Source organism: Chelonia mydas, chromosome 7 (assembly GCF_015237465.2).
Source record: "Chelonia mydas isolate rCheMyd1 chromosome 7, rCheMyd1.pri.v2, whole genome shotgun sequence".
NCBI lineage: Eukaryota > Metazoa > Chordata > Testudines > Cheloniidae > Chelonia > Chelonia mydas.
Window position 1 is genome coordinate 67,627,934 of NC_057853.1, and position 14,830 is coordinate 67,642,763.

Consider the following 14,830-nt stretch of genomic DNA (forward strand, 5'->3'; position numbering starts at 1 on the left):
TGTCAGCAGGTATGTCTGTAACAATACAGACATGAAAAAAGATTCAGGAAATGTTTTTTGACAAATAGATTCCTTACTAGGTGTACTAATACAGATCTCTGAGTAATAATTCATTTAAACTACAATACAGAACAATATTTCCTGCACCCTTCAAAAGCAAAAGCTTGGGGGGAGTCAGGGGTAATGGAGGAGCTGAGGGAGAGGGAAGTGAATTGCTGGGAAGGAGCCTGGGTGTGAACTTGGAGGGTTGTGGGAATGGGTGGGAAATGAGGGTATGGGTAGGAAAAGTATGGAATAGGTTTTTTGTGGGACGGGACGGATTGTTAGGGAGCTACCCCCCTCCAGACCCTGGTTGACCCCTAGCATCTCCCATTCAGTCAGGCACTTCTGCCCTTGTCCCAATGTGTTCCTGCACTCCCAGTCCACATGAGTCCCTCCACCCGCACTCAGACACCCTCTCCCCCCATTCCAATGTGGCCCTGCACCATCCCACCCCCGTCCCTATGTGGCTCTGTACCCTCTCCCTCTTTCCCCATGTGTCTCTGTGCCCCAGGGGTGAAAGTAAAAGACAGGACTTACCGGTATGGGAGCCAGCACTTCAGACAGAAGGGGCAGGGCTGGGGGGTCAAAGTCCCCCAGCCAGCCCATCCACGCTGCCTGGCCTGTGCCGCCCAGGGCTCCTGCCGTGGTTTTAAGGTCCCAGGGCTCCGGCTGGAGTGGGGGGGAGGGGGGAAGGGCAACGACGTTAAAGCGCTGCCATGGCAACGACGTTAAAGCGCTGCCATGGCAGCGCTTTAAGCAGGGTCCTTTGCCGCAGCAGCGCTTTAACATCGCTGCCCCTTTTGCGCTCCCCCCGTCGGCGGCCCTGCCAGCAGGGACTCGGCAGGGGTGCCAATGTTAAAGCACTGCCGCGGCAGCGCTTTAAAGTCAGCTGGGTACGGGCCAGTACCGGCGGCTACTTTTTACCAGTACGCCGTACTGGCCCGTACCAGCTTAATTTCACCCCTGCTGGGCCCCCACCCAGCCACTCCCCTGCCTCTTGTAGCTCTACACCCCCTTCCCCATCACAATATGGCCCTGCACCTTCCTCCCCCCTGTGGCCCTATGCCTCCGCTCCCATTCAGCACAATGCCCCAGTCTGTCCTCCCCCACTAGCCCTTATGAAAACTTGTCTGCCCCCCCCCCCCCCCATTCTGTCTGTCTCCTGTGTCCTGACCTGGCCTGACAGGCACTGCAAAGAAGGCGAGGCTGTTTCTCTTCCCTAGCTAGCTGGGAGCTGCTGCTACTGTTCTTGCACAGCACCCTCTAGTGGGCAAAAGCTGGAACTGCAGCAACATTCGGTGGAAGCTTTTTTCTGCGCAAAAAAAATAAAAATATGCACAGCTCATTAATTATTCGCACACACAGTAGCGCAGAATTCCCCTGGAGTAAAGACTCAGTCTGAAGCTCAGTCTACGCTAGGAATTTACATCACTATAGCTAAGTCTCTCAACGGTGTGAAAAGTCCACACCCCTGAGAAACGTAGCTATGCCAACCTAATGCCTGATGTAGACAGCATTAGGTCAATGGAAGACTCATTCCATCAACCTAGCTACAACCTCTCATGGATGTGGATTATCTACACCAATGGAAAAACTCCTCCCCATTGGTGGAGGTAGGGTTTACACTGAAGCATCACAGAGATGTGCCGCTGTAGCGTTTAAACATAGACATACTGTTAGACTTTGCCTACATTAGCACTTTTATCAGCAAAACTTTTGTTGGTCAAGGGTGTGAAAAAACACATAAGTTTCACCAGCAAAAGAGCTGGTGTGGACAGCACCACTGCCAAGGCTTGTTGGGAGTGCTTTAATTATGCTGGCGGGAGAGCTCTCTTCCGCTGGCATAGAGCGGCTATCCGGGAGACCTTATGGTGGCGCAGCTGCAGTGGTACAGCTGTGCTGCTGTAAGGTCCATAGTGTAGACATAGCCTTAGTACTTACTCCCATAATTTTCACTGCACTGTCAGTTTCTTATCATTTATACTTTCTTCTGTAAAAGCCACTTAGGCTGTCTAGATTAGCCTGGAAGCTTCTTTATAAATCTGACATTTTGTACTGTTTGTGAAAAACGAAAACTAAGACTGTTGCGTTTGGTTCAGTGCCATGCAGATTGTGCTAGTTAGGGCTATACTGCAGATCCAGTGGGAATAAAACAATATTTAAGGAGTAATATTTTACCAAGATTGATACGGAATTTAATTAGAAGTGCAATACAGGGACTTTCACTTCTAGAGAACCAAGCTGGTAGTAACCAAAAGTGGTTACCAGCAGATGTCTTTTCAGCAGGTTATGTGAAATGAGTTGCTGGTATCAGTATAGTGGTGTTCATCTCACAAAACCAACAGCTCAGTTGCCACCTTTCTTAGCTGTGACATCCAAGAATGTATTGGCCATTAAGGCTGAATTACTCCTTTACTACCAGAAATCGTTCCCCATGTCAAGGTTGAGCTGTATCACCAAGGCAATGTAAAGAGATTTGCATGACCACCAATATCTCTAAGGTGCCACAAGTCCTCCTTTTCTTTTTATGAAACCTTTTGTTAGTGCACATGTTCTCACTCAATAATGTCTGAAACATTTCAGTTAATATACTGGTGCAGCGCTTGGTAGAAGATAAGAATGGATACAGAGTACCTCAAGAAATGCATAGGAAAATGCTTAACTGAAGGACTTGCAGAGGTGGCAGAGCATCGGCCAGCAGACCCAATTAATTATCTGGCATACTGGCTTTACAAATACAAGAAAAATTTAAATAAAGAAGAAGAGGTGAATTTCCTTCCATTTTAAAAAAATCTTTTTTGACATTTAATCCCAACATGGCTGATTTTAGTTTCCATATTTTGTCATTGGTCAATGTCATAATTTTTCTGCAATGCTAGAGGAAGGTAGAGAGGGCCCAGCTGATAAAAGATCACGCAAAGGCCCTGATAGAACTGGAAGTGGTACAAAAACTGAAAGCAGAAGAGCTCCTGATCAAGCAGAAAACTGAAGCACATTATCAGGTCTGGCAGAATTTAATCTTGTGTACTACATTTTAAAACTGAAATCTTATTATCTTTACATGCTTTTGAAAATTGAATCTTAATAAAACTATTTTATATTTTAATCTAATAATGCAATAGTTTTAATCTAAAATGGGTTTTTTACATTAAAAAATTAATCCTCACAATATGCCTGTAATTAGAATAGATAGGTAAATCATTTGTATCCCCATATTACAGATAAAAGAAAAGGAATTCTCACAGTGTCTCCAATTACCTGGCTAAAAGGGAAATTTAGATTATAATCCAACAATTTATGAAAAAAACACACCCCTGACCAACATAAATTTCACCAACAAAAGCACTGATGTGAACAGCATAGAGGGGCTACATGAGAGGCCTTATAGCGGCACAGCCACAGCAGTACAGCTGTACCGCTGTAAGGTCTGTAGTGTAGACATAGCCTGAGCGGTGACTTGGTGACGGTATTAGAGAGACAAAGTGAGTGAAGTAATATCTATTATTAGACCATCTTCTGTTGGTGAGAGAGACAAGCTTTCGAGCTTACACAGAGCTCTTCTTCAGGTCTCTTGATTACAGTATGTAAGCACCTTCGCAGGGAGAAGGGTACTAAAGGGCTCTTTGATCTAGTGGAGACAGGCGTAACAAGAACCAGTGGCTGGAAACTGAACCCAAATGAAAAATTAGGCACACATTTTTAACAATGAAGATGATTAACCACTGCAACAAACTACAGGGAGATAATGGATTTTCCATTTCTTGATGTCTTCAGATCAAGATTGGATGCCTTTCTGGAAGGTATGCTGTAGTCAAACACAAGTTACTGGGTTCAATACAGGAACAACTGGGTGAAATTTAATGGCCAGTGATACACAGGAGGTCAGACTAGACGATCTAATGGTCCCTTCTGGCCTCCAAATGTTACAAATATGACTTAAGAGGTCTAACCAAAACTGCTTTAATTGCTGGCAGCAGCCTTTGGTTAGTCTTCTCTAGGGCAGTGCTTCTCAACCTTTTTTGGGCTAAGGACCCGTTTGTAACTGTTTATGGCTGGGATCTCAAACTCAGATAACCATGAGGGCCACGTGAGGACTAGTACATTGGCCAGACGGCCACATCACTGAAACCTTTTCATACAACAATACAAAAGTATAGTCAAAAATGAAAAAATGAAGAGTAATATAGCATGCTATTAAAAGTCAATGTATTAACTTTTTTTAAACTCCTGAATCTTTTTTTAAAATCCTGAATCTCAGGATTTTATATATGGTCAGTATTTAAAAAAAAACACATCATAAAGCAACAACTGGAAGACCTTTATAGCCTATAGGATTTCTATTTAAGTATGTACAATAAAGTACCTGAATTTGAACGTATCTTATTTAACATGCTGAAGTTAAGCCAATGAATAAATTTAAGTTCAATTAATAAAAATCTTAGTATGTTTGCAGACAATTCACGAAGAGGAAGAAGGCTATAATGACTGAATAGTTCACCCAACTCTGCTGTCAAACAAGCACCTTCTCCTGTTATAATGATAGCATAAATGTCGCCCCCTCTACCCTGGCCCCGCCCCCACTCCACCCCTTCCATGAGGCCTCGCCCCTGACCCACCTCTTCCCACCCTTCCCCACCCCTATTCCAACCCCTTCCCCAAAGTTCCTACCCCTACTCCGTCCCCTCCCTGCCCCTATTCCAACCTTTTCCCCAAATCCCTGCCCCAGCCCCGCCTCTTCTCCGCCTCCTCCCCTGAGCGCGGCATCCCCACTCCTCCCTCATCCCTCCTGGAAAGTTCTAAGTGCCGCCAAACAGTTGTTTGGCAGCAGGAAGTGCTGGGAGGTAGGCAGAGGAGCAGGGATGCAGTGCACTGGGGGGAGGGAGGAGGTGGGGGGGGAGCTTGGCTGCCGGTGGGTGCAGAGCATCCACTAATTTTTCCCCCTGGGTGCTCCAGCCCTGGAGCACCCAGGGAGTTCGCACCTATAGTGGGCCGCAGGAAATAACTCCGCGGCCGCTGCGTGTTTGAGACCCCTGGTTTATGGCCTGTCACAACCTAGGAAATAGTCTGGGGGTGGAGGCTCTGGGGTAGTTTTGGTTGGGTTCTGCCCCCTTGAGGCGGGGTAGAGTGGTCCTGCCGGCACTCACCCCACAGTGGCAGCTCCTGCAGCTCCTGTGCTGTGGGGCTGGCTAGGCTTGACTTTTGGCTCTGGCCATTGCAACGTCCAGGATTGTAGCACTGCTCTGGTTTGGCTTCGCCCACCTGACTAGACCAAATTTGTGTGAGTTGTGAACTGGCCCATGGGTTTGCAGTGCCACTCACTCAAATTTGACCTACCCAGACTCCCGTCATCATGACAGCTGGGCCAAGCCTGAGTTGCACTGGGACCCCAGAGGTTGCAGTGCCTGCAGCAGAGAGACAAGCCCAGCCAGCCTCATGGGACAGGAGCCACAGGAACTGCCACACTACCCTTTGAAACATTCTGGTGACCCAATTTTAGGTCCTGATCCACGGGTTGAGAAACCCTGCTTTAGGGCAGTGTGATAGGGTCTGCTGAGGGCCAGGTGGTCTAGTGGGTGTGAGATAACTGGGATACAATCTAAACTAATGAGTAGATGTGTCACCCCTGCCCTCTAACCTGGGGTGCCCTTTACAGTGCATTGCTGCTATGGCTTCCAATCAAGACTGCTCACGAACACCCTCTAGCATGTAAGTTACTCTGAGCTATCTCTAAAAAAGAAAAGGAGGACTTGTGGCACCTTAGAGACTAACAAATTTATTTGAGCATAAGCTTCCGTGAGCTACAGCTCACTGCTACTCTGAAACCTGAGCTATCTTTGTGTGCACTTGCAGCATGCCAGTCACACTCAGGTTCTTACCAACCTGAATTATACTGCAGGGTGACCCCAGTATACTCCCACTCCCAGATTTTTCCCCAGAAAGGTAGGGTCTTGTACTGCCCAGCCCTATCCTGGACAAAACAAGCTCCTATATAAAGTCTGTCATTTTATTAATAGAACTGATATGCACTAATCTTGTTATCTCAAATGGAGTTACAAGAAAAATACAGATAAAACACAACTATTGCCTAACTTACAAGCCACGTTAAATTCAAAGCAAAGTTTTTCTCACCACATGTTCTCAAAAGTCTTACTGGCCAAACTCCTTAGACCAGGATCCCTTGTTCCATGTAACGACTGCTTCCATTGTTCCTACTCATCCTGTGAATCGACTGGGGAGAGGGACCAAGAGAGAGAGAGAAGGAGGAGAAAGGGAGCCTTGGGGTGTCAGTCCAGTTCCTTACCTGTGTGTATGGGCTTAGCTTTGCCTCAGGGTTTCAGTGTCCTTGCCCTCTTTTTACAGGGAGTGAAGGCGGTGGGGAATGAGGCTTATACACTCCTGCAGCAGGGGCACTTGATAAGGGAGCCCAGGTCCTCCAATTCCACCAGGCTCTGACTCAGGGCCCTATGAGAGCCAGTCAGTGTCTGGCCCTCGGAGTTACCAGCTGGGTCACTTCCTACCATCTGTCTCTCCCCATCGTTCCAAGTACAATATAAGATAACAAAAGGGAAAAAAAGACCTTCAACCCCAACGAGGCTCCGTCCCCTTCCTCCCCGGGAGACTTCAACACCCTTGTTCAGGAGCCCCCAGGAAAAGTCTGACTTCCTCCCCAATCTAAGTTGGGTTGCTCCCTTTTAAGCTTCCTCCCCAGCCAGGACATGCTGGTCTGGAGGAATGGGGCTACCTGGGCCCAATATTGTCCTTTAACCCCCTTTGAGCCCAGTGTGGGGTTTGTGCATCCCATCAGAGGCTTCCAAAGTCATGACCATTGGTGGAGTTGAACCAGAGTTAGCAATGGCAGGAAATTCCCCAATGCAGATGAGACTCCAGGGGCTGGCTCTCCATGACTTGCGTGGCATCTCACAACCAGCAACATAAGTGAAGTTGGACATTGCAGAAATGAAGAAAAGAAGTGTGAGCTACTGGGAGATAATGTGCTGAATGTCATACTTAGCCTGCTAGTTTGAAGTTCTCAGCACTAAGGGCTGGTCTACACTACACAGTTAGGTCGACAGAAGGGAGCCTTATGTCGACCTAATTATGTCAGTGTCTACACTACAGCCTTCCTCCAGTGTAAGTGTCCTACTACACCGACATAATAACTCCACCTCCACGAGAGGCGTAAGGCTTATGGTGGTGTAGTTAGAGTGACACAGCATCTGTGTAGACAGTGTCCCTCACATCAGCTGTCTTGTCAATTTTGCGGCTCCTGCCATGAAATTGACAAGAAAGCCAGGCAGCTAGATCCCAGCTACCCCCTCCTGCTCCCTGCTGGGAGCCGGGGCGAGAAGGGAAGCCAGCTTCAGACTCCACTCCCATCTGTGAGCCAAGGTGAGAAGACTGAGCTCCTCTTCCCCGGCCCACCCAGCCTCCCCCTGGTGAGGATATGCACCACTGACCCAAGGAGAGTGGTGTGGACATGCATCACCACAGTAATTACTGTGGTGGCTGTAAGTCAACCTAATATAGGTTGACTTAGGTTTGTAATGGAGACATATCCTTACTGTTAAAGAATTTAGAAAAATATTCTGTATAGGGCTAATCCTGCTCCCACTGCAGTCAATGGCAAAACCTCATTGGCTTATTGGGAAAGAGATGAGGCATGTAGTCTGTCTGTTTCTCTTTTTGTTTGTTTGAATCAAATGTAACTTTTATCATAGAAGATCATTATTGAACAGTATCCAAGAAAGATGACAGCAGAACTGATCAACAAGTCTGGAACCCCTAATTTGGCAACGGTTGTAGAGGTTGATGAGACTGTTATTTAGAGTAAGTATTACACCTAACAATACAAATAATGTCTAAACAGTTTTTCTCACCACATGTTCTCAACAGTCTTACTGACTCCATTCATAGGTACTACAGTTAATGTTCCTTAGTACTCTGCCTGCTGTAGTCCATGATTACATAACACACTTTGAAAAAGTGGGTTGACATACACCATACACCACTAGACAAGCACCAATCTTTAATCAAATATAAGAATGACTTCAGCAACCTCTTTTTTATGTAGATAATTTTGTGTTTTAGATATAACATGATTTGTCCATAAAAATGTTTTTCTATAAAACAAGAAAATGTATGGCTACAAACAAGTAAAAAGACAGTCAACTTTTAATCTGCCTGGGAAACAACATGCTGGAAATGTGCTGCTTTTTTCAGTTTAGTTAAGGAATAGAATGTATCATAGTTTTGTTATTTATGGGACTTACATTATGAGCCAGTTTAAAGAATGAAAATGTTCCTGGAAGAATTTTAATGTAAGAAAACCCAGCTAAACTTGAGTAAAAGCCATGTATTTAACAAAAAAAATCACAAAGGTAATTTAAGTTTTGCAGCCAAATGTCTGAGTGTCTTTTTAAGTAATGTTGTGCTGTAGCCTGATTAAAGCTAGAAATTTCCAAAGTAAGGTAGTCTATTTCCTTATCTGGGGTGGCCAACCTGTGGCTCCGGAGCCACATGCGGCTCTTCAGAAGTTAATATGCGGCTCCTTGTCTAGGCACTGACTCTGGGGCTGGAGCTACAGGCGCCAACTTTCCAATGTGCCAGGGGGTGCTCACTGCTCAACCCCTGGCTCTGCCACAGGCCCTGCGCCCACTCCACCCCTTCCCGTCCCCTCCCCTGAGCCAGCCGTGCTCTCGCTCCTCCCTGCCAAAGAGCCTCCTGCATGCCACGAAACAGCTGATCAGGAGGTGCGGGGAGGGAGGAGGCGGTGCTGATTGGTGGGGCTGCCAGTGGGTGGGAGGCACTGGGAGCGGGGGGCTGGGAGCGGAATTGGGGCTGCTGACTTATTACTGTGGCTCTTTGGCAATGTACATTGGTAAATTCTAGCTCCTTCTCAGGCTCAAATTGACCACCCCTGTCCTTATCTATTAATTTCCTAGCTCACATTCATACACACACCTGAACCTTGTCACTGCAGTGCAGGCTCTTTGTGAACATCAATAGTTCTGTTGCAGGTGGAGGGCTGATGATATGCCTTTTTAAACAGGAGCGATACCTTATGAGCGTAACAAAATTGTAGTTTGAAGCAGACACCCTAGCATGAAACATATGGCAAAAATCATCAACACCTGGGACCGTGGACTAATCTCTTAAGTCACTGCCATGGGTGGTATCTACACTCACAGATACATGTCTCTAGTTGGTGGTGGGAAGAAGTTAGGGGAGGGAAAACCTGACCTTAAATAGAATCGGTACACCTTCATCCAAAAAAAGGGAATATGCATTCAAAAAGCACACAGCTATACAAGAGTGGGAAAACATGGGTTTAAAATCAAATTCTATATTGCCAAATGAAGAATAGTCATGGTTTGTGATTGAGTGGACAATATTATATGAATAGAAAAGAAACTGGGTAAATATACTGCATACTGACAGAATAAACTCATGTACACTGATTGGCTGTGAACTAGAGTTCCTTGTGCAACAAAATTTACCTGTTGGGGTCATGAAGATACCTCTCCAGAGTGTATCAGAAATTAAGGAAGCAAATAAGATGCTTGGTGTGTTTTTAAAAAGCAATAAACTGTTCTAGCTTAATGTTAACCTCTGCAATTCACTGTCACAAGAAGTTCCTACTCCTATGTAGTCAGAGAAGCTGTTTGAGTCCCATTAGCCTGCTGACATCAGAAGCATTTCCTGTTTCCATCTTTAAAGGGAGATGGATAGTTACAATGAAAATAAGTGGAGAAAATCTTGGACTTAAAAGAGAATTGTGCAAAATTCATTCTTTTCCTCCTCTCTGAAAACAAAAGCGACCTAGTTATTCTATGGGTTTTTCTTTTTCTTTGCTGTCTCACTCTGAAATATTTACAGGAGCATAACATATATGTTATGTTTAAATCGTAAATGCATAAAGTTTTAATTTCAGCACATGAATGAAAACTTTATTTTAAAAAGTTTAAAGTGCTGAGAATAACAAATTTCTTGTTATATTTGTTATGAAACAATAAGAAAGTTGTAGTATTAGATAAAAGCCTAGAAGATGAAGGCAAAAGGGTGGTAATATTGGTGCCCTGGGAAACGGGTATATGGCTAGTGGGTGAAATCACTTGTCATTGGATATTGAAGAGAGATCAGTGGGTGAAGTTATAAACTATTAGGTAGAGGGGGACTTGATTTGCTAAAATTCAGAAATGTCAGATGTCCTGTCCACATTTTAAAAACATGGCTAAACAAAGCTGTCTGGCTATCTCAACTTTCTTTGTCTTCACAGTGTTGAATTCATGAGGTAATTATTTCTCTTGCTAACTGGAAAATGGAATAGCTGATATTTAATACTGTAAATGAGTGATTTACGTTTATTGATTTCCAAACATCATTTATCTGACTCAACGTACCTAATATGAAAGAAAGACAAGGTGTGTGAGGTAATATCTTTTATTGGACCAATAGTTGGTGAGAGAGACATGCTTTTGAGCCACAGAGAAGTCTTCTTCAGGTCTGGGGGCAGGTGTACATTTAAAACACTGCATTGGCGCAGCTGCAGTGTTTATTACTAAATGAAGATGCTCCTATGCTGACAGGAGAGTGAGTCAGCATAGTTAATCCATTTCCACAAGAGGAGATGGCTATGTTGATGGGAGAAGCCCTCCTGCCGACACACTGCTGTGTACAACAGGGGACAGGTCGGTATAACTACATTGCTCAGGAATGTGGATTTTTCACCCCCCAGAGCGACGTAGTTATACCAATATAAGTGTGTAGTGTAGACATGGCCTGGCAAAGGTACTCTCAGTGGGCAAGTCTACACTACAAAATTAAGTCAACCTAAGTTAGGTCGATGTACAGCCACTGCCATAATTAAATTGCTTTTGCGTGTCCACACTACACTCCTTCTTACAGCGGTGCGCATTCTCACCAGAAGCCCTTGTACCTATTTAACTGTCAGCGTGGGGCACTGTGGGACAGCTTCTGAAAGGCAGCAACAGTTGATGTAAGCAACACAGTGTCTACTCTGACACAGGATTGACCTATGTCGACCTAAGCGTTATGTCTGTTAGGGAGGTGGAGTTAAGTCAGTGTAGTAGGTGAGTTACATCGGTGGGAGCTACATTTTAATGTAGATGCTTACAGAGATAGGTTGACCTAACTCTATAATGTAAACCAGGCCAGAGTCACAGCACAATTGCACGGTGGAATAGATAGTTTATCGTAAGTAGTTAGCACACAATGTAAGGGATCATTCTAGAGTGGCCCATTAACACCTCTGCAGTCATAGGATAAAAAGAGGGGTTTAATGGGTTACAGATTGTCGTAATAAGCCATAGATCCAGTGTCTCTATTCAGACCATGATTTTTAGTGTCTCGCAGAGTTATGAATTTAAGCTTCCTGCCTTATCTTTTGAAAGTGTTGTGCAGGTTTCCTTTGAGGATGAGGACTGATAGGTCAGAAAGAGAGTGATCGCTTTGTGAAAAGTGTTTACACACAGGTGATAGGATGTTTTTTCTTATAATTTTCCTTTGTGAGTTCATTTGAGAGCGTAGTGTTTTTCTGGTTTCACTCACATAGTGCTATTGGGGCATTTTGTGCGCTGGATGAGGTTTCCATGTTGTGATAGGCATATGTAGAATCCATGGATCTTTAAAGGCGTGTTGTGTCGGGTGTTGACCATTGTAGCAGTGGAGATATGTCCTCAGGTTTTGCATCTGTTGTGCTGGCAGGGTCTGGTGCCACTTTGAGTTGGTGTGTTCTTGTCTCTGGGGAGCTAGCTCCTGATAAGCTTGAAGAGGTTGGCGGTTGTTTGGAAGCCAGAAGTGGAGGCTCAGAAAAGATTTCTTTCAGGATGGGGTCCCCATCAAGTATGGGTTGTAGCTGTTTGATGTTACCCCAGTATGGATTCCAGTGTGGTTTGACAGGTGACAACTAGATGTGTGGTCAGAGGGGGTTTTATTTCTGTATTGAAGCATGTTTTCTTGGGGTATTTTGGTGGCCTGTTCCATAATGTGATCTTTGTTTGGTGATGGCAGGTTTAAATGTGTTAAGGTATATATTCTGGACTTACTCCTCACAGGTATCTGAACGCCTGGCTGTAGGTAATAGATTTCTTGATGCATGTAATATGAAAGAAAAAATAAAGACACAATGGACTGAGGAAATAAACAAATAATTGTTACAAAGTTAAATATAAGCATTATCAAGAGTTAAGTAACTAAATAGGACTGCTAAAAATCACTGAAAAAGGAGAATCAATGAATAAACAGCAATCCTGCCTTTTTGATATTATACATCATTCTTTATTTGTGGAAATAAATATTACAAAACAGATAATAATGCGATTTGATTATTTTGCCAAAAGTGTATTTGTTTTTGTTTGTACACAAAAATTCATTCTTTTCATACACAGAAAGAAAGTAAGGAGAAGGTTGTGGACATTTTGGCAGATGGTAAAGCTGTGGAAACAAACCAGGAACCATCAAGGGACAAACCTGACAGGGAAGACGACTCAGTACATGAATGAGAATGAGCTGAATGAATCACTAACAGGACATCTCATGAGGAAGCCTCAAATGAGAACACTGCAAGCAAAGATCCCATAAAGCTTTCTGAGATGTCTGGTAGAACACAGCAAACCTAGGAATGAATAAGACATGAAAACCAAAGACATAGTAGTTTCACATGACAAGTATGAATCCAGTGAAGAACTGAAATTAATATAAAGACAAAAAATAAGGTATATGAATTGACTAAATTATCTTCCTCTTGTGTACAGTACTCTGGAAATAAGTAGGAAAGAGTCTTCCTTTCTGTTCATGATGGTCCACAGATACTAAGGCCCTGATCCTGATATGTAATATGTGTGTGCAGACTGGTGTCTGTATTTGCATGGGAAAGTAAAATAAAGCAGTGCACGATAAAAGACTTTGGAGCAGTTTTTTCTTTAAACTTTCTGTACCTCTTGCATCCTTGCATTCTACACCACCTATTATATTGATTTTTAAAAATATGTCCTGGCAAATATAATGACACTACTAATTTTGTACTCATATTTAATGGATCCAATTTGATTACTGTATCTGTAATTGCTAATTTTGGAAATAGTGCATCCTTTAGAACAGTTCTTAAAGTGGTAGACTTTACTAAATCTCAGTCACAAAGCAAATGAAACTAGCATCTTTACATTTTGCCTGTGAAACAGTATCCTGGATTTCTAGTTAAATAATTGCATAAAATATCTTCTGAATAATTGCTACTGTGCACCTGCTAAATTTAGAATTTGTTTAAACTGCTTTGAAGTTTTTAATAAGGTTTTAGCACAGCTCCTATGCCAATCATATTTTAAAATCTAGGTTATTAAAAGCTATTTTATCCTGTATGTTCAGTTGTCTATAGGTTTTTTATGATTATGCATACTTTGGATCCAATTTGAATGAGGGAAGTGTCAAAAATCATGTTTTCTTGTATGTATTCAGGAGGCCATCAAAATAATTCGGATCAAAAGTTGTTGGAGTTTTTCCTCAATAAAAATGTACCATTTAAAAGTTTCATAACACACTTATGCACATGACTTTAGACTAGAGAGATGGAATGGAAGAGCCTCAGTCACAGTCTCCAAATAGGCTTTTCACATTGTAAGAAATTCCAGATGGGGTAAGGGAGAGGAGAGGAAGAAAAGGATAATTTATAGCTGATCGTGCTTCTCTAGAAAGGCATTCACCATTAATCTATTTTACAGCCCTCATTTGCATGTAACTTCCACTGAAGTCAGCTGGAATTCTGTGAAGCAAGCCCTAAATCTACAATTAGCAAACAAAACCTAAATACAATGACAGTTAAGGTAGTAAGTGGCAGGACACACCCCGTCCACCCCTAATGTTAGAATCATGGAAATAAGAGGAAAAACTTGTGTCCTTTCCACCTTCATATTACATAAAACTACAACACATGATAGCACAGGGATTCTCAAACGGCAGGTCATGACCCCTCAGGGGGTCACAAAGTCGTTACATGGGGGTCACGACAGCGTCACCAAGCTCCCGCCTCTTCCCGCAGCTCCCATTGGCCGGGAACGGCAAACCACAGCCACTGGGAGCTGCGGGCGGACATGCAAATGTAAACAAATGGTCTGGCGGTCTGTCAGCGGCTTGCCCTGATGGGCTGCATGCGGGCCGCAGGTTGCCCACCACTGGTCCATACTGATTACAGGTTCTGCTGAATAACGATCCAAAGGAGAGCAGACCGATGCATGTTCATTTTCATCATCTGAGTCAGATGCCACCAGCAGAAGGTTGATTTTATTTTCTGGTGGTTCAGGTTCTGTAGTTTCTGCATCAGAGTGTTGCTCTTTTAAGACTTCTGAAAGCATGCTCCACACCTCATCCCTTTCAGATTTTGGACGGCACTTTCATTTCTTAAACTTTGGGTCGAGTGCTGTAGCTATCCTTTGAAATCTCACATTGGCACCTTCTTTGCATTTTGTCAAATCTGTGAAAGAATTCTTAAAAAGAACATGTGCTTGATCATCATCAGAGACCGCTATAACACGAAATATATGGCAGAATGCGGGTAAAACAGAAGAGGAGATAAACCATTCTCCCCCAAAGAGTTCAGTCACAAATTTAATTAATGCATTGTTTTTTTAACAAGCATCATCAGCATGGAAGCATGTCCTCTGGAATGGTGGCCAACGCATGAAGGGGCATATGAACGTTTAGCATATCTGGCACGTAAATACCTTGCAATGCCAGCTACAAAAGTGCCATGCGAATGCCTGTTCTCACTTTCAGG

The 14,830-nt window shown here is 43.7% G+C and overlaps 1 protein-coding gene across 9 annotated transcripts in view; it reads left to right on the plus strand.

The window, feature by feature from the left end:
- The window catches only part of LOC119566782 (DPY30 domain-containing protein 1), a 16,596-nt gene extending 3,010 nt beyond the window's left edge, over positions 1-13,586 (plus strand). For 3 of the 9 annotated variants that reach the window (XM_043551193.1, XM_037904156.2, XM_037904157.2), the window contains exons 2-4: positions 2,626-2,808; positions 2,922-3,044; positions 7,761-7,869. In XM_043551193.1, coding sequence (XP_043407128.1) covers positions 2,662-2,808; positions 2,922-3,044; positions 7,761-7,868 — 378 coding nt within the window. In that variant the 5' untranslated portion in view covers positions 2,626-2,661 and the 3' untranslated portion in view covers position 7,869. Of the gene's footprint in view, positions 1-2,625; positions 2,809-2,921; positions 3,045-7,760; positions 7,870-12,449 lie in introns of those variants that run through there. The other 6 variants (XR_006292187.1, XR_006292186.1, XR_006292189.1 and 3 more) reach the window with 4 other exon arrangements.
- Positions 13,587-14,830: the final 1,244 nt, after the last annotated feature.